This window comes from Dasypus novemcinctus, chromosome 27, assembly GCF_030445035.2.
Source record: "Dasypus novemcinctus isolate mDasNov1 chromosome 27, mDasNov1.1.hap2, whole genome shotgun sequence".
In the NCBI taxonomy this organism is placed as follows: domain Eukaryota; kingdom Metazoa; phylum Chordata; class Mammalia; order Cingulata; family Dasypodidae; genus Dasypus; species Dasypus novemcinctus.
In genome coordinates, this window is record NC_080699.1 from 14,240,800 (window position 1) to 14,265,505 (window position 24,706).

General features: G+C 37.8%; 1 protein-coding gene and 1 pseudogene across 2 annotated transcripts in view; both read left to right on the plus strand.

Annotated features, from left to right (window-relative positions):
* Nucleotides 1-24,503, plus strand: part of ATM (ATM serine/threonine kinase) — a 166,994-nt gene extending 142,491 nt beyond the window's left edge. For both annotated transcript variants that reach the window (XM_058289104.2, XM_058289103.1), the window contains exons 58-63: nucleotides 983-1,148; nucleotides 2,413-2,499; nucleotides 17,490-17,604; nucleotides 18,296-18,359; nucleotides 22,064-22,200; nucleotides 22,301-24,503. In XM_058289104.2, the coding sequence (XP_058145087.1) occupies nucleotides 983-1,148; nucleotides 2,413-2,499; nucleotides 17,490-17,604; nucleotides 18,296-18,359; nucleotides 22,064-22,200; nucleotides 22,301-22,484 (753 nt within the window). In that variant the 3' untranslated portion in view covers nucleotides 22,485-24,503. The remainder of the gene's footprint in view (nucleotides 1-982; nucleotides 1,149-2,412; nucleotides 2,500-17,489; nucleotides 17,605-18,295; nucleotides 18,360-22,063; nucleotides 22,201-22,300) is intronic.
* LOC105747329 (probable U3 small nucleolar RNA-associated protein 11 pseudogene) lies at nucleotides 5,784-7,987 on the plus strand (annotated as a pseudogene).
* Nucleotides 24,504-24,706: the final 203 nt, after the last annotated feature.

The following is a 24,706-nucleotide window of genomic DNA, read 5'->3' on the forward strand; positions in this document are numbered from 1 at the left end:
TTTAAGTTTGTATGACTTGAATTTTTAATCTTTCTGTAAAATATGTAACTTATATGAATACATTATATGTGTATCTTTTCTTCAGATACCAGATTTGATATAAATGTTGTAACGTAGGTATGTAGATAGCAAATCCTAGATGGAACTGGCTTCTTTACTGAGAAGAATATAATTCTGCATGAAGACTTAAGGAATCCAAACCTGTGTCATGCCTTTGTGCCTACTCAATTAAACACTGGAAATAAAATTTGTTTTGGTGGGGGCAAAAAAACAGAAGTGGTGTTGGGAGAAAAGAGTAGTCCAGTGTCCCCCAGTTTTCTGGTTGGGGTGACCGGATGGATGGTGACACTATATATTGAGTTGAGAAACAGGAGGTGCCTGAGGTTTACCAAGGAAGAGGAGGTGAATTAGTTTGGATTTAAGGACATCCAAGTGAAGATGTCGAATATGCAGTTAGAGAAGCATATTGAGCCAGAGCTTAATAAATATCTGGCCCAAAGATAGAAGTTTGAAAGTGTTGTTAGCATATTGATGGAGTTGAGCCCATTGAAGTAGATAAGCTTTGCCTCTGGAAAATGTGTATGTATTGAGATGTTGGAGGACAGAATTCTGGCAAATGGCAACTGCTTTGCCACCCACCAGTGATTTTTCTGTTCTTCCTCCTTTTATCCAATTCCCTTGTACCCCTTGGCATTTCTGTGTTTACTCCCACCTAGATTACAGGATCTAATCAAGAATTAGATTAAAATAAATAACAATCACTGTTAATGAGCTTCCTTCCACTAAAATTAATATGAAAACACAAGTGAATTAGCACTTGTAATTAATTGCTTCTCTAACCCGATTTGTTAGCTTCTTGTGGATAGAGGTGATATCTTGTTAATTTTTTTATCTCCTCTATATCTACTTTTCATATAGAAATGCTTAGTAGACATTTCTTGAACACAATGGGAAAATAATTTTGTATATAATCTGTTTAAAGGATGTGCAAAAGAAGTCTTTCGAAGAGAAATATGAAAGCTTCATGGATATTTGCCAACATTTTCAACCAGTTTTCCGTTATTTCTGCATGGAAAAATTTTTAGACCCAGCTATTTGGTTTGAGAAACGATTGGCTTATACTCGTAGTGTGGCTACGTCTTCTATAGGTAATTTTCTTGTACATCTTAGTAGATTCAGAACTTTCCTACTTTCTGAGTTGCAGGGGATGATGGTGGTTGTTAATCAAACCATCTTCATCATTAGATTGTGTTTCTTGTTCATCCTAATTCTTAGCTCATAACCATAACTTTTCTTAGCATTTGCAGGAGAGAATTCTCCTATGCTGACATAGGGAAATAAGACTTGCTATTCTTCTTCTTTGTTTTATAGTAAATATAGCTTATTTTCTCCTCATTCAATATATTATATTTTGAGATTTTCTTTGGAAAAATAATAAAATCTGTGATAATTCTTTTTAGCTTATTTCCTTTTGTTATTATTCTTTTTAATATGATGATATTATCACCCAATAATTTGTTCTGTTCACATAGAAATCATGGTACTCATTTAAATGTTTGTTGTACAACATATATTATGACTTTGTTTTTTAATTTCTAAGAGACTAGAAAAGCTAAGTAAGGTAATTAACAAAATCCTAGTGGATGAGAACAGGAACGTCAGGGATATCAGATCCATTAGTTTTTTGCTAAAGGCCTCTCCCTCCCCAGGGAGGAAGGCCATGAATGTTTTGAGAAAGTTCCCAGGTAATTATGAAACCCTCCTCTCTTTTTTACATTGAGAATTAACTAATCTGATGCAACTAATTAATTTTTTTTTATAAAGAAGAAAGTAGACCCAGTTAGTGACAGCTGTCCAAAGACACCTTTCATCCTGACTCCCTAGCCGGTGTTTTTCCGTAACTATCGGTGTATCTCATTAGGCTAAGGTACATGATCAAATTAAGTTTTTCCTGGATATACACCTGGTGAGATGAATTAATGATTAATTTGTACTAAATGTAGTTTAGTAAACAGAAGAAAGTTTCATTAAAGAATGAAGAAATTTCCATAGGCTTCTTCACCTGTAAGTACACTCAATAAATATTTGAGTACTTGAAATGTGATACTTTAGCTCTAGTAAATAATGGGTTTTAACTTTAACCACACTAATTTTTGAAGTACCTATTAATAAAGTGAACGTATTTCTAGCAACCATTTAGTGTTTTTAAAATGCAATGTATGTGAAGATTTGGGAAGATTTGGGAAGATAAGCCTCAAATCCTCAATTTTGTATATAATTTCTTAATAAATAGACTAAAAATCCTTAACTCTTAAAAAATTATATAGCCAGTGATAGTTGAATTCATGACTAATTGTATTACAAAAATAGATGAAATAAATGATATCAGATTGTTGGTTGTTTTTTTCTCAGTTGGTTACATACTTGGACTTGGTGATAGACATGTACAGAATATCTTGATAAATGAACAGTCAGCAGAACTGGTACATATAGATTTAGGTAAGTAATAAAAGATATATATCTTTATACACTTAACAAATGCTTGATCATGCAGCAGTGTTTGCCTACCAGGATATTAAAAAGTATGAGAGAGACCCACATATCAAAGAAATAAATAATGTTTTTTCCAAAAGACCTAACTACGGTGATGCTGAAAGGAGTAGCTAATTCTGCCTGGGTTAGTGAGTGAATCTTAGAAGAAGAGGTGATATTTGAGAGGTTTAAAGAGAGAAAGAAAGGATAATCGAAACAAAAGTTGGAACAGAGTTGAAAGAAGGAATCTTAAAGATGTAGAGTGGTAAAACATTACATGTGACTGGTGTGAAATTTATATGCAGTTGAGTAGCTTGAGAGATAGATTGGTACTAGGCTGTAAAAATTAGGCTGAGTTTACACTTCAGCCTGTTAAGCAAAAGCAGGACATGATCATTTTTTATTTTTGGAAAGATAATTTTGGGAGCAATTTGGTGAAGCAGCATTGGCAGGAAGACCAATTAGGGATATTATACTAGCTTAGATGAGAGATGATTAAGATTTGGACTAAAATTGTAGAGACCAGGAGACTGAATTTGAGAGGCATTTTTTTAGTAGACTTCACCAGGGATATTATATGGAAACAGTGAAAGAGGGGGAGTCCAGGATGACTGAAATTTCTAGCTAAGGAACCCAGCAGGTGTTATAAGAATAAATAAGCTGATAAGTTTAGTTTTGTATATTATTTTGAGGTATTAATGGGATTGCCAGGTAGATTGGACAGTTGATAGAGAGGAATTGAAAGGAGGTTGAGCTTAATGGTTGAGATCTAGAACCCTCAGCAGACAGGTTTCAGTTGAAGTCATTGTACTGGAGAGATTCTTATCTTATACATTATCTTGGTAAAGAGTGCTAAGGATGGAATTGTAAGGGATGCCAGTATGGAAAAAGACTAAATCAGAAAAATAAAACTGAGTAATAATCATCAAGGTATGGAAACTAAGATATAGGGATATCTTGGAGCCAAGAGCGGAAAAAATTTCATGAAGGAAAACTTTTAAGTGGCATCTGATACAGAAAGGTCAAATTGGATGAAAGCAGAGAAAAGGCGTTTTTATTTAACAATCTATCTTAGAGGCCTGGGGCATTTTTCAGTTGGAATCCAAGTTTTAAACCCATAGCCCAGCAAGATTGTTTCAAGTACAATTAGCCTCCCAGCTGAGTCATCTAGAAGAGGAAAATGCCCCTAGGGGATGCAGCCCCAAGTACCAGGCTCAACACCTAGAATTTCCATCCTCCCTCAGATTTTTCCTGCTAAAGCTTAACTACTTTTCTTAGCAGTGGGATGCCTTTGGGATAGTATTTTTTATGTTTTGTCCGGCTAGCATTATATATTGATAATGTTGATATCATTCAAATTGTTAATTTCTAAATTCATTGTATTGTGGTCATAGAGTATGATTTAATTATTGTGAGTGTTTTGTGGTATATTTTACCAATATTGCTCAATGTTCCATAGCTATGGGGGGAAAAAGGAATGAAATTAAATATAAATGTTTTAAATCAATGAGAGTATTTATACAATACACATCATCTACACTGGGGATCAGAAACTCACATACTTACCTGATTGACCCCTGAAGGGGTATGTGACATTGGTTGGAAGAGGACTGTGGTAAATAGTTCATACCTTTTCTAAAGGGACAGCCACTATTTCAACTTTATTTCATTGTTGACAGGAATTTTGGCCCACGATGCTGGAGCGTCAGACTTTTAAGAAAAGATAGAAATCTAGATTTTATGGGAAATCTGATTTTTAAAATATTGACAACCAAATTTTTTTGTAATACTATGGGAGGCAAGTGGGCTTATAGTCCACTTGTTTTCAACCTCTATTCTCTATCTTTCTTTGGTTTCTGCTTGCTTTATCTTCCAAGGCCTGACAGAAAATTTTACCCATAACAGTTCTATTTATTGCTGTCTCTGTTTCTAAAAGTGTTTCGTTAAACACACACATATATATTTGAGAGTAATATATATATTATATATGTATATATAAATAACTGTAGTGTTATTCAGCACAAAAAAGTTAGGTCATTATGAATCTAACCATTTCTTACGTTTATAAAGTCTTTTTTTTTTTTTTAACTGTATCTGTTAGTTTCTTGGGGATGTATAACAAAGTACCACAATCTGGGTAGCTTAAAACAACAGAAATTTATTCTCTCACAGTTCTGGAGGCTAGATGTCCAAAATCACAGGGCCATACTCTTTCTGGACCTCTTGGGGAGAAATCTCTTCCTTGCCTTCTGGGGGTTTCAGGCAGTCACAGCCTCCACTTGCCTTGTGGCAGCATAACTCCAACTTTCGCCTCTGCCGTCTCATGGCCTTCTTCCTCTGCATCTCTGCTGCTGTCCAGATTTCCCTTTCCTTTTAAAGGCACCAGTCATTTTGGATTAGGACCCACCCTAGGTGCACTATAACCTCCTCTTAACTAACGATATCTACAAAGACCCTGTTTCCACCTGAGGGGAGGGCACAGTGGAGCAGCTGCTGCCACTGCCCCTGGTACCACTGCAAGATCTGGGCACCCCGCTGAAGCCATGGCCTATTGCTGGCAAGAAGGGAAGGAACAAATCATATCTGTGACCAAAGAAGACCTTGAAACTCCAAGCACTGTAGAGCTGGTAGCCAACAACCCCATCAGTCCCTACAAGGAACACAAATTGATACTGCCAAGTGAGGACATTAACTGAAACTGCCCATGCATTGGGAGAGGAGAACAGCTCAAGTTGGCCTTTTCCTGCTTCCCCTACAGCGTGGATGATAGCAAAGGGTCAGCACTAGATGTTTGCATTAGAGAAGAAGAAAAGTCTCAAATCAATAATCTAGGCTCTAAGACTTCTGGAAAGATGGCAGACTAGAAACACACGGAACTCTTCTTCTCCAGAAAAATAGTTAAAGATAGGCTGAAACAGCCTGTAAAAGATCTAGGGTTTAGGACACCAGGTAAAGGCTGGATACCTCTCAGAGGAGGAAGGGACAAAGGAGGGGAATGGTGATGATAGAACTTTGAGTTGAAAGCAGCGGCTGCTGCTGCCAGAACCCTTCCCCACACTAAAGGCACTTTGAATTCTCAGGCCTGAGCCCAGATAACGTGTCGTTTTCTTGGGTGCCTTCTCCGCTGTCCTGTGGCTTCTGCCCTTCACTGCAAGTTCTGCAAACAAACTGTTGATGTCACTGCATTATTGAGTTTCTCCAAGTTGAGATATAAACATCAGCCACCTGTGAATTGTGTAGTTGTTAGACTAGAAAAGATGGGTGAAGTTTCTAGTGCCAGTAGTTGAGTGCACAGCCTTGTTTTAGCTATTGAGTTTAGACTCCAGGTGGGTCAATAATTCCCCTTGGTGGTCTTTTCCCTCAAGGAAAAGAAAGTTCTGGTGAGATTTTACTGAGTCATTGATTGCAATGCACCATATATGAAATCTCTACCTTAAGGAAGCTCTCATTTCTGAAGTGTCTGTGCTTCATTATACATCTTATTGTAGGCAAAGGTAAAAAAAAAAAAGATGTTACTTTAGTTGCTCCTGTTAATACTTTTGAGTCAGCATCAGACAGTCTCTTTAGATTCAGGCCATAAGCATAGTGGACTCCTAAGTATGTAACTTTTATTGTAGATTGTGCTTAGAATGGATACCTATATGTATTTGGCATATTAGCTACTGGTTAAACCCACATAGTTTTCTTAATTCTTTTGCTTCAGAAGGCAGGTTGTGTCATGGAAAGGGCATCGTTGGGAGCCAAAAGATTTGGGTTTAGTCTCTTTTGCTATTGATTTTTTTTTATCCCCCCCGCCCCCCTTTGCGGCTTTTTGCGTGCTATCTGCTCTCTGTGTCCATTCACTGTGTGTTCTGTGTCTGTATTATTATTTTTAAAAATTTATTTCCCCTCCCCCCCTCGCGGCTTGCTTGCTGTTTGTTCTCTGTCCGTTCATTGCTTGCTCTTCTGTAATTTTTGCTTGTCTCCCTTTTTGTTGCGTCACCTTGCTGAGTTGGCTTTCTGCGGCGCTGGCTGGCTGGGTGGCGCTCCACGGTGCCCAGGCCGGTGGCTCTCCGCAGTGTGCAGGCGAACCTGCCTTCACAAAGAGGCCCCAGGATGCGAACCCAGGGCCTCCCATATGGTAGATGGGAGCCCAACTGATTGAGCCACAGCTGCTTCCCCTGCTATTGATTTTATGACATTGGGGCCATCACTTATTTGGGCTTTCATTTTTCCTCATTTGTTAAGTGAGATATTGGGCTAAATCTCTTTTAGCACTAAAGCTTTCAATTTTGAGAAACAGAGTTGCTGTATTTCATGGAATGCTAAGATGTCAGTGATCTTAAGAGGCACCATTATTTTGTGTACCACTAAAAGAAAAAGAATTGCTGTCAATCAAAATATAACACAATGCTTAAGACCCCACTATTTTTAAAAAAAGAAAAACCTATGGAAAGTCAGTACTAAGAGGGAAATTTATAGCCTACAATATTAAAAAGAAGAAAGAATTTGTCTTCAGTGTTTTTCTCAGCATGACGGACATGGTGGTGGCCTTTCAGAAGGTGGCTAAGTCCCAGCAGCCAGGACACTGAGAGCAGAGTCAGCCCAACTTTTGAAAACATCTGGACCTACTGGAGAAAAAGAAAGACTAAAGACTTTGTGCAGATGATACCGAAAAAAAGCAATAATATCTCAAAGCTCTCTGAAAGAAGGCCTTGAAAAAAATCTGGATGAATTCTACCATAAAATGACTCAGGCTTGGTACCAGGATGGAGTTCATGTTATTAAGGAGACTAAGGAAGAATTAATTCCTGAACAGCTGAAACTGATGAAAACTCAGCACTTCAAATATATAGAAAAGGGTTGCAGAAGCTAAGAAAATCAAAAGACTGAATCAGAGCTCCATCTGCTGGATTTCCAGGGGAAACAACAGAACAAGCATGTGTTCTTTTTTGATAACAAAAAAGTTGAACAGTTTTATATTGCAACTCATCTGTGAATAGCCCCAGAACTAGTCGACAGGTCTTTAATAGACCCATGGTAGAAACTTTGCGGTAGAGACCTTACGGAAGGAAAAAGTGAAAGGAGTTACCCATCAGAGGAAATTTATGTGGATAGCCAAAGAAAGGCAAAAGCAATATAACTCCTTAGCACAGCAGATTGAACGAAGAGAAGGAATTGTTATTGCACAAAAAATTAAAACACACAAAGATCTTCTTGATAAAACTTGGAAGGTGAAGAAAGAAACAGTGAATTCCTCAGATACAAATGTTAGCATTGTCAGAAATGAGGTATTGTGAATGAGTTTTGTCATTCCTTCCACATGGACAAGAATTGTTTTTTTCTTAGTCACTTCAAATTCCTTTAGTCCAAGTAGCATGGTTTTTCTGTTTGTAGCCATAATTTATTGTAGATTTGACTTTTTTTTAACTTTTTTCCCATTAAATTTTTTTATTGAAGTATATCCTTCATACATGAACATAAGTAAACAATAAATGTATATTAAAAGTTGTGAACTTACAAAACAAAGATACATAACATCATACAGGGCTCTCAGTCATCATGCCACTACCAATACTTTGCATAATTGTGAAACCTTTGTTACAAATTATGAAAGGGCATCATCAAAATATTACTCTTAACTATAATCCATATCTTAAATTTGGTGTATTTTCCCCGAACCTTCCCTGTTATTTTTTTTTTGTTCATAAACCATACAGTAGCATTTGGTATAATCACAGAGTTGTGCGTTCATCACTTCAGTCAGTATTAGAACATTTTTATTACTCCAAAAAAGGGAAGAGGGAAAAAACAAATCACTATCATACCCCATGTGTTAGTACTAGCTAATTACAAATCCTATTATAGATTTGACTTTTTTTAAAAGATTTATTTATTTTATTTATATCTCTCCCTTTCCCCCTCCGTTGTCTGCTCTCTGTGTCCATTTTCAGTGTGTTCTTCTGTGTCTGCCTGCATTCTTCTTAGCGGCACTGTGTCTCTTTTTGTTGCATCATCTTGCTGCATCAACTCTCCATGTGTACGGTGCCACTCCTAGGCAGGCTGCACTTTTGTAGTGTGGGCAGCTCTGGGGGGAAACCCCTGCGTGGTACGGCACTCATTGCATGCATCAGCACTGCATATGGGCCAGCTCACCACATGAGTCAGGAGGCCCTGGGTTTGAACCCTGGACCTCCCTCCCATGTGGTAGGCAGACACTCTACCAGTTGAGCCAAATCTGCTTCCCTATAGATTTGACTTTTGATGTCTTTCTATAAACTAGATTAAAGCCCCATCCCCTCTGTTGTTATTGTTTTGGGGTGTGAAGTCTCTCAAAAACTTAAATTTAACTTAAATTTGTTTTCATTATGAAGATCAGATAATTTCATTAATCTGTTTGGAATATAGATTAATTCAGCCCTAGTCCCAATAATTATTCAAGAACAACAAATATTTATTACATACTTACTGTGCTAGGAGCTGGAACTATGGCGATGAACTACTACGAGGATTCTGGTTTATTTCCTCCCTTTTGTAAAGCTATACACCACCTTTTGTTTATGTTTTTATATTCTATAGGTGTAATATAGTAATTTCATATCCTACATTTTTACCTAACATTGAACCACTGGCTTTTTTCTATTTTGTTACATCACTCAATTTTTAAGAAGTAATGAAAATTAAAATAAATATTTAAAAAAAGCTAAAATTGAATATCTAACTGCATACTTGGAGGAACTAGAAAAAGAACAGCAAACAAATCCCAAACCAAGCCAAAGGAAATAAATCATGAAGATCAGAGCAGAGGGAAGCAGATTTGGCTCAACGGATAGAGTATCTGTCTACCACATGGACGGTTCAGGATTCAAACCCAGGGCCTCATGACCTGTGTGAAGCTGGCCCACGCACAATGCTGATGCATGCAAGGAGTGCCATTCCATGCAGGGGTGTCCCCCATGTAGGGGAGCCCCATGCACAAGGAGTGTGCCCTTAAGGAGAGCTGCCCAGTGCGAAAAAAGTGCAGCCTGCCCAGGAGACTGACAAAATAAGAAAGACACAAATAAATAAAATTAGAAATGGACGACATTACCGCTGACCCCACAGAAACAAGAGAGATCATAAAAGGATACTATGAACAATTGTATGACAAAGACAGTGTAGACACAATGGACAAATTCCTAGAAACAGATGAACCAACTACATTGACCCTAGAAGAAATAGAAGACCCCAACAAACCAATCACAAGTGAAGAGATTGAAACAGTCATCAAAAACCTCACATAGATGAAAAGCCTGGGACCAGATGGCTTCACAGGTGAATTCTACCAGCCATTCAAAGATGATCTATTAACATCTTCCTCAAGCTCTTCCAAAAACTTGAATAGCTATCAAACTCATTCTCTGAAGCCAACCTCACCCTAATACCAAAACCAGATAAAGATTCTACAAAAAAAAAAAGAAAATTAAAGACCAATACCTTTAATGAATATAGATGCAGAACTCTTCAACAAAATACTTGCAATGAATCCAAAAGGACATTAAAAGAATTGTACATCACGATCAAGTGGGTTTCATCCCAGATATGCAAGAGTGGTTCAACACAAGAAAATCAATTAGTGTAATAAACCACATTAATAAATTGAAGAAGAAAAATCACATCATCCTCTCAATTGATGCAGAAAAGGCATTTTATAAAATACATCACCCTTTCTTGGTAAAACACTCCATGAGATAGGAATAGAAGGAAGCTTTCTTAATATGGTGAAGCGCATGTATGAAAAACCTACAGCTAGCACTGTACTCAATGGTGAAAAACTGAAAGCTGCTGATACTAGAACCAAGACAAGATGCCCACTGTCACCGTTGTTATTCAGTATTGTGCTAGGAGTTCTAGCTAGAGAAATTTGGCCAGATAAAGAAATAAAAGGCACCCAAATAGGAAAGGAAGAAGTGAAACTTTCACTATTTGCTGATTATATGATCCTATAACTAGAAAATGCTGAGAATTCCACAACAAAGCTACTAGAATTAACAGACAAGTTCAGCAGAGGTGGGATACAAGATTAATACTAAAAAATCAATACCATGTCTATATACTACCAATGTGCAATCTGAGGAGAAATGAGAAAGAAAATTCATTTATAGTAGTGACTGAAAAAAATCAAGTGTTTAGGAATAAACTTAACCAAGGGCACAAAGGTCCTGTGTTCAGAAAACTACAAAGCATTGCTAGAAAAACCAAAGAAGAACTAAATAAATGGAAGGACATTCTATGTTCATGGATTGGAAGTCTAAATATCATTAAGATGTCAGTTCTACCCAAACTGATTTACAGAGTTAATGCAATCCCAATATAAATCCCAACAGCCTTTTTTGCTGAAATAGAAAAGCCAATAATCAAATTTATTTGGAAGGAAGGGTAAGGGGCACCAAATAGCAAAAAAAATGTCTTTAAATAGAAGAATGAAGTTGGAGGACTCTAACTTCCTGATTTTAAAGCATGTTACTTAGCTACAGTGGTAAAAACAGCATGGTCCTGGCATAAAGATAGATCGTCCAATGGAACTTAATTAAGAACTCAGAAATAGACCTTCATATCTACAGTCAAGTGATTTTTGACAAGGCTGTTAGGCCCACCCACCTGGCCCAGAACAGTCTATTCAGCAAAAGGTGCTGGAAGAACTGAACAGTCATATCCAAAAGAAAGAAAGAGGATATGCAAAAATTAACTCAAAATGGGTCAAGAACCTAAATGTAGAGGTGACAATCATAAAATTCCTAGAAGAAAATGTAGGAAAACTTCTTCAAGATCTCGCAGTAGGCAGTAGTTTCTTAAACCTTCCACCCAAAGCATGAGCAACAAAGGAAAAAATAAACAAATAGGACCTCCTCAAAATTAAACATTTTTGCACCTCACAGGACTTTTGTCCAAAGGGTGAAAAGGCAGCCAACTCAATGGGAGAAAATGTTTATCAATCACATATCCAATAAAGATTTATTATCCATGATATATAAAGAAATCATACAATGTGTATTTGTCAGCCAAAGGGGTGCTGATGCAAAGTACCAGAAATCTGTTGGCTTTTATAAAGGGTATTTATTTGGGGTCACAAGGCCCTGAAGAGTCCAAATCAAGGTACCATAAGAAGTACTTTTTTACCCAAAGTCATTTGCCCCATGTTGAAGAAGATGGTAGGTGATGTCTGAGTGGATTCGGCCTTCCTCCTTCTTAAGGCTCCATGGTCCCAGCTTCTGATGTCAGCCAGAGGCTGGCATAAGACTAGTCTCTCCCCGGGACTTGTTTCTCTCAGGGCTCAGCTGCTCTGTTCTCTTCACAAGGTCAGCTGTAAACTGTCAGGCTCATCTCTCTTCCTTGGGCTTCTGCCATGTCTATTAGCTGTCTCTCTTCCTCTGTGTTCTTCTCTTTGTATCTACTTCCGTGTGAGAGTCTGTTTTATCAGCTCATGAAGGGGGCGGGGACTCAATGCTGAGTCACACTCTAATGATGTAGTTGAATCAAAGCCCTAATCTTAATATAATTTAATCAGACATCTCAGCTGAATCTAATACAATCAAAGAATTATCACACCCAGAGGAACAGACCAGTTTACAAACATAATCTATATCTCTTTTTGGAATTCATAAATAATAAAACTGACACACAAGTCAATGATAAAAAGACAAACTTAAAAAGTTGGCAAAAGACTTGAAAAGATAATTGTCCAAAGAAGAATAAAATTGGCCAAGAAACACATGAAAAAATGTTCAACATCACTAGCAGGGAAATGCAAATCAAAACTACAATGAGATATCATTTCACACCCATCAGATTGGCCACTGTTAAAAAGTCGGAAACCTGTAAATGTTGAAGAGAATGTGGAGAGAATAGGAATACTTATCCACTGTTGGTGGGAATATAGAATGGTGCACCCACTGTTGGAGGACTCTTTGGAAGTTCATAAGGAAGTTGAATATAGACTTGCCATGTGACCCGGCAATACCATTGCTAGGTATATATCCAGAAGAACTGACAGCAGAGACACGAACAGACATCTGGTATATACACACAATAGAATATTATGCAGCAATAAGAACAAATGAAGTCGTGAAGCATATGACAACATGGATGAACCTGGAGGACATTAAGTTGAGTCAAGCAAGCTGGATGCAGAAGGACAAAACTGTATGACTGTGCTATTATTTACCAAATATATTATGTAAACTCATGGAATTCATAATTAGAATATAGGTCTAGAAGGAAGCTAGAGAATGGAAAGCTGAGTGTTAATCTGTACAGAATTGGTTAAAAGGTTGTTAATCTTTGGCGATGAATGGAAATGGTGGAAATACATCATGGTGTTTATGACTAGCAGAGCTATTATATGTGTATGTCAGTGGTTGAAAGGTAAAGTCAGAGGACATGTATATTACTAGAAGGAAAGCTAAAAAGTGTAACATGGGATTTTATAACAGTGAAACCTCATGTAAAATATGAATATGGGTGATTTTGCATACATAAGACTTGTAAAAAAGAAATATTTAAAAACTAGAGAGAAGGAAACAGAATAGCAGCTATGTTGGGCAGGGGCAGCATAGAGAGATTAAGAGGTAATGAGTTTTGTTTGGCTTTTTTATTATTATTCCTACTGGAATAATGAAAATACTCTAAAATTGACTGAAGTGATGAATGCACAACTATGTGATTATACTGAATATTATTGATTATACACCTGGATGGTTTAACACTTTATTAATATGTATCAATAAAATTGATTTGTTAAAAAAAAAAAAACAACAGAAAACAGCTAGCTTTATCCTTACCAGTGAAAGGCAAAATGCTTTCCTCCTAATATTGGAAACAAGGCAAGGATGTCTGCACTCACCACTCATGTTCAGCATAGAGATAGAAGTTGTACAATAAGGGAGAAAAGGAAGTAAAAGAGAGATCAGAAAAGAACAAATAAAACAGTCCCTATTTGCAGATGACATGATCATCGTGTAGAAGAACAGGGAATCCACCTAAAAACTCCTAGAACTAATAAGTACATTATGCAAGGTTACAGTGTATGACATAAGCATAGAAAATTAAATTGTATTTCTGTATACTTGCAATGAACGTGTAGATACCAAAAACAAATACAATGCTTGTGATGGTCAGCTAATGTGTCAGCTCAGCCAGGAAATTGTGCCCAGTTGTTTGGTCAAGCGAGCCCTGGCCTAATTGTAATACAGGACATTTATGGACTTCATTCACCAATGAGTTTACTGCATAGATAGCTGATTACATCTACATCAATCAGGGAGATTGCCATCAGCAATGAGTGACACTTTATCCAATCAGTTGAATGCCTTAAAAGGGGAAGTGATTTCGGCATTCAGAGAGAATTTCCCAGCTCATCTCTGGGCAGCCACCGTCTCCTGGAAACTCAAGGACCTTCATTGGACTTTTTTTTTTTTTAAGATTTATTTATTTTCCCCCCTTCCCCTCCTCCCTTCCTGCTGTTTTTGCTGTCTGCGTTGTCTTCTCTTCTTGTTTTCTCTCCTCTAGGGTTCACCGGGATTCGATCCTGGAGGCCTCTCATGGGGAGAGAGGTTCCCTGTCAATTGCGCCACCTCAGTTCCTGGTTTCTGCTGTGCTTCACCTTGACTCTCTCCTTGTCTCTCTTTTGATGTGTCGTCATCTTTCATGACTCACTTGCGTGGGCACTGGCTTCATCATGTGGGCACTCATGAGGGCACTGGCTCACTACATGGGCACTTGCACTCACCACACAGGCACTAGTGTGGGCACTAGCTCGCCAGGCAGGCATGCTTTTCTTCTTTTTTCCCTAGGAGGCCCCAGAGATTGGACCTGGGTCCTCCTGTATGGTAGGAGGAAGCTCTATCACTTGTGCTACATCCGCTTCCCCTTCATTGGGCTTTCATCAGGTCCCCGGTTTGCAGCCTGCCTGTGGAACCTGGACTTCTGCATCCCCATAGAAACGTGAGAGAGACCTATAAAATCTCATACTATTGACAGATATCTCCTGTTGATTCTGTTTCCCTAGAGGACCCTAATACAATAATGTTTACAGTCATTTAAAAAACGAATTAGGGAAGCAGTTGTGGCTCACATGATTGGGCTCCTGTCCACCATATGGAACGTCCAGGGTTTGATTCCTGGAGCCTCCTGGTGAAGACAAACTGTCCCACATGGCACACTGGCCCACGCAAAGTGCTGGCCCACGCAGGAGTGCTGGCCTGCACATAGTGCTGGTCCACGCAGATTGCTGGTAAAGCAAGATGACGCAACAAAGAGACACAGAGAGACAGTAAGAGACACAGTAGACCAGGGAGCTGAGGTGGCACAAAAGACTAAGCACCTCTCTCCCACTCTGGAAGATCCCAGTATCGGTTCCCGGTGTTGCCTAAAGAGAAGACAAGCAGACAACAGAAGAGTGCACAGCGAATGGACAGAGAGAGCAGACAATGGGGGGGGGGGGTTATAGATATAAATAAATAAAACAATCATGCATAAGGTGCAGAATTCCCATATGTCACCCCTCTAACAGCACCTTGCGTTGTTGCAGAACATTTGTTACAGATAATGAAAGAACATCAAAAAATTGCTACTTACTGGTCTATAGCTTCCATTTGGTATGTTTTTTCCATACATCCCCCTGTTACTAACACCATGCATTAATATTGTACATTTGTTGTAGTTCATGGGTGAACGCTCTCATATGTGTACTGATAACCACAGTCCATCATCCATAACATGATTCACTGTGTTATACAGTCCATCCACAGTGTATACTCAGTGGCTTTCAGTTTCACCACAGAGTTTGTGCAGCTATTACCTTAGTAAATTTTTGAACATGTTCCTTAGTCCAAAGGAAAAAATCCCTTACCCCTCTATTACTGAACTTTAGCATTGATATAGTACCTTCTTTGATACTGATGCAAGAATATTACAATATTGCTGTTAATTCTAGTCATAGATTACATTAATTGTATTTTTCCCATGCATCACCATATTCCTACCAACTTGTGATAGTGGCATACGTTTAGCCATTAGGAACTGCAAATTAAAACCACAGTCATCTATCACTACAAAATTTTAAAATGGCTAAAATAAAAACTAGTGACAACGTCAAATGATAACAAGGATGTGGTGACTCTGGAGATGTGGTAAGAATGAAAACTGGGCCACCGCTATAGAAATATGTTTGGCAGTTACTTTAAAATCTCACTGTAACTAGCATGCAGTCCAAGAAATTGTACTATTGGCCATTTTTCCCAGAGAAATAAAAACTTACGTTCACACAAAAACTTGTACACCTCTGACTGGATTGTGCAAAGCATGGGACTGTATAACACAGGAATCCAGGTGGAAGTGGTCTGTGGTTAACAGGACAAATACGAGAACGTTCTCTCCTGAATGATAACAAATATTTAATACTAATACAGGGTGTTAATAATTGGGTGTGTTGGTGTAAAAATACACAAAATGTAAGATGTGGGCTATAGTTAATAGTAATATTTTGACAATGTTCTTTTATAGTTTGTAACAAATAGTTAACAAGAATGCAAGGTGTTGGTGGTGGGGAGATGTATGGGAGCCTGTATGATGATATGCATATTTGTTTTGTAAATTCACAAATTTTACTACACCTTTCTCATTTATGTTTGTTCATGTATGAATGATATACCTCATTTAAATTTTATTTTTAAAATTCTGTACACAGATGTTTATGGCAGCTTTATTTGTAATTGCCAAAAATGGAAATATTCACCTGGGGAATGTTTAAAGAAACTGTGCATATCTGTACTTTGGAATTCTATTCAGCAATAAAAATGAAGTTTTGGGTTTTTTTTAAAGATTTATTTCTACCCCCTGTTGTCTGCTCTCTGTGTCCATTCGCTGAGCGTTCTTTGTCCGCTTCTTTTGTTGTCAGCGGCATGGGAATCTGTTTCTTTTTGTTGCGACATCTTGCTGTGTCAGCTCTCCGTGGGTGTGGCGCCATTCTGGGCAGACTGCACTTTCTTTCACGCTGGGCGGCTCTCCTTACGGGGTGCACTCCTTGCTCGTGGGGCTCCCCTATGTGGGGACACCCCTACGTGGCACAGCACTCCTTGCGCGCATCAGCACTGCGCATGGGCCAGCTCCACACGGGTCAAGGAGGCCCGGGGCTTGAACTGCGGACCTCCCATGTGGTAGGCGGATGCCCTAACCACTGGGCCAAATCCGCTTCCCCAAAATGAAGTATTGATACAGTAACTGGGACGACTCTCCAGAGTATTATGCTGAGTGAAAAAAAGCAAATCCCAAAAAGGTTCCATATTGTATGATTCCATTTATATAACATACTTGAAATGCAAAATTACAGAAACATAGAACAGATCGGTGGTTTCCAGGAGTTAAGAACTGGCAAGAAGAGGGGCATGGTAGGGAAGTAGTTGTGGCTCTAAAGGGGCAACATGAGGGGATCCTTGTGATGATAGAAAAGTTCTCTATCTTGACTATATCAATGTTAATATCCTGGTTGTAATATAGTTTTGCAAATTTGTTACCATTAGGAGAAAGTGGGTAAAAGTACATGGAATCAACTTTCTTTGTCCTTTCTTAACAAATGTATGGGAATCTATAATTATCTCAAAATAAAAAGTTTGCATAAAAATTTTTTTAAACACACCCATGTATATATTTTACATTTAAATTTTCCCAGCCATTATTTCATTTTTTAAAATCACCCTAAAATCTAGATTTTCTAATTACATCAGGAAAGTAGCTAGCTATGTTTCTTAAACCAAGGAGGATCTTACAGTCATGCAGATGAGGAAATCAGGCAGAGCACAAATTAAACTGCTTTGTACTCCTGTGCTAGTAGAATGTAGCTGACACATTATTTAGTGCCTTTGCAGAGTTCACAAGCCAGTTAGGAAGAAAGCAAATAGTAAATGTCAAACCTCCCAACCTCACTGTGTATTTTACTTCAGGGGTTGCTTTTGAGCAGGGGAAGATCCTTCCTACTCCTGAGACAGTTCCGTTTAGACTCACCAGAGATATTGTGGATGGGATGGGCATTACTGGTGTTGAAGGCGTCTTCAGAAGGTAAGTGATGTCAGATAAGGGAGGGCAGAGTTTGGGGTGTCAAAAATATTATATTTTGGATTATATGTGATAGGTTTCGATGCTAGAATTACATCCTAGTGCTTTACTGTACCAAGGAAAAGATCCTGGGAAAAAGCAGTAATAGAATCCCCTTTCTGCAAGCCTCCTGGGACCCAGGATAGCGTACCTGCTCTCATTCCTAATCTCCCATGGCAGCAGCCCCACTTTACCTTTACCACCTCGTATTTAGCTAATTTTCTTTTTACCAACCAGAATTAGTATTGGGATGCCCATTCTTGGGGATATAAAACCAGCTACATTTTTATATTAAAGGAGCCTATATTCTGCTTTGAGTTCCTGCCAGAAGAGCTTTGTATGTCTCTGTAGTTTTCTCAACTTAGATCTATGCACTCAACTTTTATTGGGGCAGAATCCAGCTAATAATTACAATAGTACTTGATGCTGGAAGAAATGTCTCATGGCAGTATTGTGTTATCCTCATAAATGCTAAGCTTATGAAAAATTTAAGTGTCTTTTGAAAGGTGACTCTGCTTAGCTCTGTACTCTTTGAGATATAAATTTGGAAGTAGCAAGAATAGCCTCAGTATACTAGACGAGTATATTTAAATAAAGATATGTTGAAAACATTGGTATGTAACAAAATCCTTATTTATAATATGTTTATCTCTAGATGCTGTGAGAAAACGATGGAGGTTATGAGAAACTCGCAGGAAACCCTTTTAACCATTGTAGAGGTAAATGCATATTAAAGGAAAATTTAATTTCTCTATTGGTAGACCGTGTCTCTTTTTGGGAATTCCCTGATATGATAATTGTTTCATTTTAATACGGTGGAATGATGCTAAGCAGCAGAAGAGAGCCTAACACTAAGAAGAGAGTATAACACCAAGCATTTTCATACATCAGTAAGTCCCCTCAAGTTTCTCAGAATGGTACAGCATTATAAACAATCTCTAGTCTTTAATTCGGAAATCAGCACTTTGACTTAGATATTCCTTATGGTGTCATTGTTTTCAGAATGGTTTCCATTGAGGTTTAAGAAATCAGTAAATTATTTCTCCTTTTTCCCTGCCCAGATTCAGAACCAATTAGTTAGATGGAGATCAAAATGTCAGTATTGTTATTGGAGGAACATGGCTTGGGTAGGGAGAGGGGAACGGGCATGCTCTTGAGCTCCTTCAGCATCTCTCTGCTGCTCTGGCCTTGGGACAGTCCACCAGAGTGGGGAATTGGGCCTGCGGAGCAGACAAACCACATCAGGATCTCTGTCTCCTGTTGGTCCAGGAAAGAAAGCCAAACAGATTTCCAGTTGTTATGACATTAACTCTCCCCAAGCAAGAAGTGTATACCTACAGTGGTAGTCACCAGCTTAGTAAGGATGTGCAAGAGATCAGAAGTATCTCCTCCACAAGGCCACGTGGGAAGGAGAGCATAGGCATTCCTTCCTTACATTCTCCAGCTTTCCAGTCCTTAAGCCCAATGGTTCTAGACGTGGCAGCACATTAGAATCACCTGCTCTGCTTTTGAAAAGTATAAAAATAGTGATGATGACCAAATTCAAACCATACTTCTAGAGATAGGGCTGAACATTTGTTATTTTAAAAAGCTCTTCTTACCATGCAGCCAAGGTTGTTATTCAAATAAATCTAAGCACTGTCTTCCTTTATTGTCATTAACCATTAAGCCTCTGGTCAACAAGAGTGAGGCTGTACCCCTGGGGGATTAAATGAACAGTCTATAAGGGTAGTCCTTTGTCCACCATTATAATTCCTCTTTACAGATCTTCTTTGGACTACTGGTTGCAATGTGGATTTTGCTACAAGAAAGCTCTCAAGTGGGTCCAGATAGTACACTGATAAAATGAAATGCAAGGCTGTGCTATTCCCAAGGCTGAAAATTCATTCCTTTTTCTATTTCCCATTTCAAATGATATTCAGACATGTTGTCATTCATTATAATTTGCCAGTAGTTCTGCAGTAAGAATAAATGATAACATGGATGTCTCAATATTGTAGAAATTAAAGTCCAAAATCAAATATCTTGCCCTTTTACATATAAAACAAATAGCCCAAAGTTTTCAAATTTAAGGTACAAAGAGGTTTAATATGTTCCCCAGTATTTTATTCTGGTTAATCTTAGGAGGGTTTTGTTTTTGTTTTTGTTTTTTAAATGTCTGGGTAGATTTGCAGATTCCTTCAGTAGCTGTATCCTGAGTTAAAACTCCAGTGCTGGAATAAGGTAATTCTTTCAGGTCCTCAGAAGTTCTATTAATCCAATGCCAAATTGCTTATGAGCCTCATTCTTTAAAGAACAATAGGAGATCAACTTAGAGAAGTAACAGTTACCAGACCACAGAGGGGTTCCTATTCCACTGAAAGGATATTAGATTCTACTCTGAGATGAAAGCTAAAGCCTATTGGAGGGTTTTGAGCAGAGAAGTGACTTGTATTTTCACGTACAATAATTGTGTCACTTAATAAACTCACCATCTAATGTTCTGTGTATTTTAAACACTAATCTACCTTATCTTCCCTCAGAAAAATCTGTACTTATTTCCTGAAATCACTTGGTCTGGTTGGCCCAGTCTTCAAGAGTAGTTTCTCACTTAACTTACTATGGTCTTTTTGTCTTCAGCTTTAAGACAGTCCTTCTCAGTAGTATCCTAGGTCCCAGTCCTCCAGGATGTCATTCCAGACTTGTCTCTTGTCTTCATTTCTTTTTCTTTGTTAGATTTCAGTGCACCACAGTCACTCTTTCTGATATAATAACAATGAAAACATCTCCCTCTTTCCTAAATCTCTCTTTAAGAAGATCATGATTTGGGTGAATCATCCTTTCCCTCCCATTGCATTTGTCTCTCCTGGCCTTCAAGATCTCATTTTCCTCTTCATAATGGGCCATCCTATCCTCCAAGATCTCATCCATCTACTAAGGCAATCTCGAGACATTTTTGGTGTCACAGTTGGGGTCAAGGGCACTACTGGCATCTAGTGGGTAGAGGCAAGTGTGCTGCTCAACATTTTACAGTACACGGGACAGTTGCCCCCCCAACAAAGAAGTATCCAACTGCAAAATGTCAAAAGTGTCAAGAAACCCTGCTCTAGCTTAATCAAACTGGATTTAAGACTAAAGCTTTTTTTCAAACTACTCTAGGTCCTCCTTGATTCCTGACAGAAGCCCTAGGGTTTGAAATAATTTGTGTTGTTTCTCTACTTCACCCAAGAAAATCTTATAGTCTCTTTGTAATAGAGTCCTATGTTAATAAATTATACCTCCCTTTTGTGGGTGAAACTCTTTGGATCTCATGACAGTGCCCAACTTGAGGTCATATAGGAACCCTTGACCTTATGAACAAGCCACATATATACAAGTTTAGTCCTTCAGTTTTTAATGGCCCTGGAGAATGCTTAAAAAGGCATTTTAAAATGACAACCAGATGTTAATACTGCTGATTTAGCAGATGGCCTAGAATTTAAAAATAGTAATGTAATGCTAAAACACATTTTGTAGTCCCAGCCTGCAGACCTTCTGAGAATCAAAATAAAGGCAGCAGCAAAGCAGTGTTGTACTCTTGTAATGCTGGAATATCCTGGAGAATCACTCTTCCCTGTAATTGAGTCTTCACTTATACTAAGACCTGTAAGCTAAGTGTTTGCTAAGGTCTATAAGTTTTTGTTTTTGTTTTTAATTTTGTGCATGAGAGACAGTTGTTCAGAATTGCTAAGGTCAAAAAAATCCCACATGATCTCACTAAAATTTAAGACCTAAAGCTACTTGATCTGGCTATGCCAGTTATTTTGGTATCCAAATTCTGCTTATGTATATCTCAGAATCCCAGCCACAGCACCAGATCTCAGGATTTTGAGAAGGTTTCAATAAATTATTGAATAAATAATAAACCTCTTTTATCTCCTCCCAAGTTTGGAACCAATTGAGAAAAAAAGAGAGCCACAGGAATAGGATGGAGATCAAAACATCAGCTTTATTGCTGATAGAACTGTTGGAGAATGTAATTTAGGAATGAGTTCTCGCCAACTCCCACAACCTAATCTACACTTTGAGACAGCCCACCTGAGGGAGAATTGGGACCTGCAAAGCAGATGTCCTTACCCAGGGTCATACTGGTCAGGAGGAAAGAGAAGAAAAGGAAGTGACTAGTGCATACCTCCTTTTAATAGACTGGCTTCATCCAGTCAGGTAACGTGGGTCAAGGGATGTCACCCCTCAACCATGGAGGAAGAATGATTAAGGATGGAGTAAGAAGCCAGAGCATTAGGTGCTATAGTTTCCCCTACAAGGAAACATGAGGCATGTGCTGTGTGGCCCCACCTGCTACTCTAAATCAATTGCCATGTGTTTGGCCTGCTGGTTCTATTATCTCTAAATACATTTTCAAAGTGCACATTGTTCTTCTAATACATCTGCTGTCTTTATTTAGGTCCTCTTGTATGATCCTCTCTTTGACTGGACCATGAATCCTTTGAAAGCCTTGTATTTACAGCAGAGGCCAGAAGATGAAACTGAGCTCCACGCCACTCCGAATGCAGATGACCAAGAATGCAAACGAAATCTCAGGTGAGCAGCAGTATTTTAGGAAGGGCCTATTGTCAGTTATTCAGATTTTCTTATTCCCAAGTCTCATTAAACTCTTCCACCTTTGTGTTTTTGTCATTAGTGATACTGACCAGAGTTTCAATAAAGTAGCTGAACGTGTATTAATGAGACTACAAGAGAAACTGAAAGGAGTGGAAGAAGGAACTGTGCTCAGTGTGGGTGGACAGGTGAATTTGCTCATACAGCAGGCCATGGACCCCAAAAACCTCAGTCGCCTTTTCCCAGGATGGAAAGCTTGGGTGTGATCTTTAGCATATAAAGTACCCTGGAATTGAGTCTCTTAGAAATCAGCTTTTTAATTTTTTTTTTAACCCATCCACATACTTCAAATAGGTATTAATATTTAAGTAAGCAAACTATTGTATATATTTTTTAATGCTTATTTGAAAATCTGATTCAGTTACCATCAAAGATGCTTTGATAGTCTCAAGGAACATTTTCCCTGTCATAGTTCTAGAAATAATTATCATTCATGCTCTATTTCTAGGATAAACTTTTATATTTCTTCTTCTCAGTACATATTTGTATCATGTTCAGTAGAATCAATGACTTATGCATTAGCTGAAAACAGTGGAAGCCAATAGGAGTGCAGTCATATCAGTGACAGTTTTTTGTTTAGTATTTATTAGAACAAATAACTACACTGTTTCGAGATGATTTTTAATTACAACTTACTCCTCACATATTATATGTGAATGATGAATTCTTTGATATTGATATGTAAAAGGGAATTTTTAAGTTTTAACTGTCTAGTTTATATCATGGTAAAGCTCACCTATATTAAAAATAAGTAAAAAATTTGAAAACAGTAGTGTTTCAGAAATGTCTTGGGATTTTCAGTAGCAGAATCACCCAGGGCTACTAAATAATGAAGTTACGATGTTGTGGAGAACAACTTCCAAAGACATGGATAGTGTGGTTACTGTTCTTTTTTTTTTTTTTTTTTTTTTTAAGTATATTGGGCCTTCTCATTCTATCTTCTTTATCGTTTAACCCTTCTGTTTCCTTTTTTTTTTTCATGTCTGTCTTCTATTTTGTGAATTCTCTCTTGATCTGTATATAATATCCTTTTTGACCTATTCATTGGGTTTCTTCTTTCAAAAATTACTTTTCATTTCTAGCTGTGTATCATACTTCAATTTGCCTATTTGTTTCATGATATTGGCTTTTTTTTTTTAAAGATCAATTTCTTCTTTTATATCACTAATCATTTTCAACATCTTTATTTTATGGTTTATCTAAAACCCTATTAAATGAATTTCTTAAAGGTCTAATCCTGTTAGTATCTGTAAATTCGTATGCTGAGTACCTGACATACATGATAAGCAGCATCTCTAATCCTTATAAGTGATATTATTCCCATAATTACTAGATAATATATAGTTGGAGAAATTGAAGTTTAGAGAAATAAGGTAACTTGCTCAAGGACTAGAGAGTAAATAGTCCAAATACAAGTTTAATATGGATAATCTCTAACTTGAAAAGATAATAGACCACCCACCATATATACTTTTTGTATCTACCACACCATCCAGAAGTAGTTGCTTGTATTTTGACCATAAAAGGAGTACAGTACTTTCAGTTTGGCTAGTAGGTATAACAGACACCCAAGAAGTATCCAGTACTCTTCTGTTTTCATAAAACCTTTATCTTTGGGATCCATTTACTTTAAAAAGTATATCCTCTTGAAACCTTTTTCATCCATACAAATTCCAGGAACACTTTTTTTAATGACACTTCCACTTTAGGAGGAGTTTTCTATCAAATTACTAATCTGTGCCTTGGGGGTTGGGGAGGACTAGGGGAATGACTGGGTGGGGAAGGTGAAGAAAGAATGAGGGATATATGATTATATTTCTAGGCCACTTGAGGTGTGAATTTGTTTTCAAGGGGGTATATTTTGAATCCAAGCTCAGATACTTTTAATTAGCAGGTACATAAATCCATAGTCATTATAGCATAGATATAAAATATATGCACTTAGAAATGCTAAGACTTTAAATATGGTCTAAAGAAAATACAGAACAAAGAAGAAACATTAGATATCTTAAGGATTAAAATAGACTAGACTTTTAAAAAGTAGAAAGCTTTTAAAAATTTAGCTTTTAAAATATAAATATACACGCCATTTCAAGTATTTTAATTGCACCTTAATGAAATTGTATATGTTATATAGATTTATTTTAGTACTATTGAATGTAATTGTTTATACTATTACCTAAAACCATTGTAAAATATTTTTTGAATAAATAATTCCAAAATAATATGTGTGCTAAGACTCATTCGTTTTATTCAAGTAGTTGGGTGTTCCGTGTTCCAGGCATATTGCTGGCCCTTAGGAGATAGAGCTCACGGTGTGGGGAAGACAGGCAGCTCACTGTGCAGGGTGACCCGGGAAGCCTGCAACACAGAGCCAGCCTGATACACGCTGCACACTTCAGTCTAAATATACTGGAGGTTTTATTGA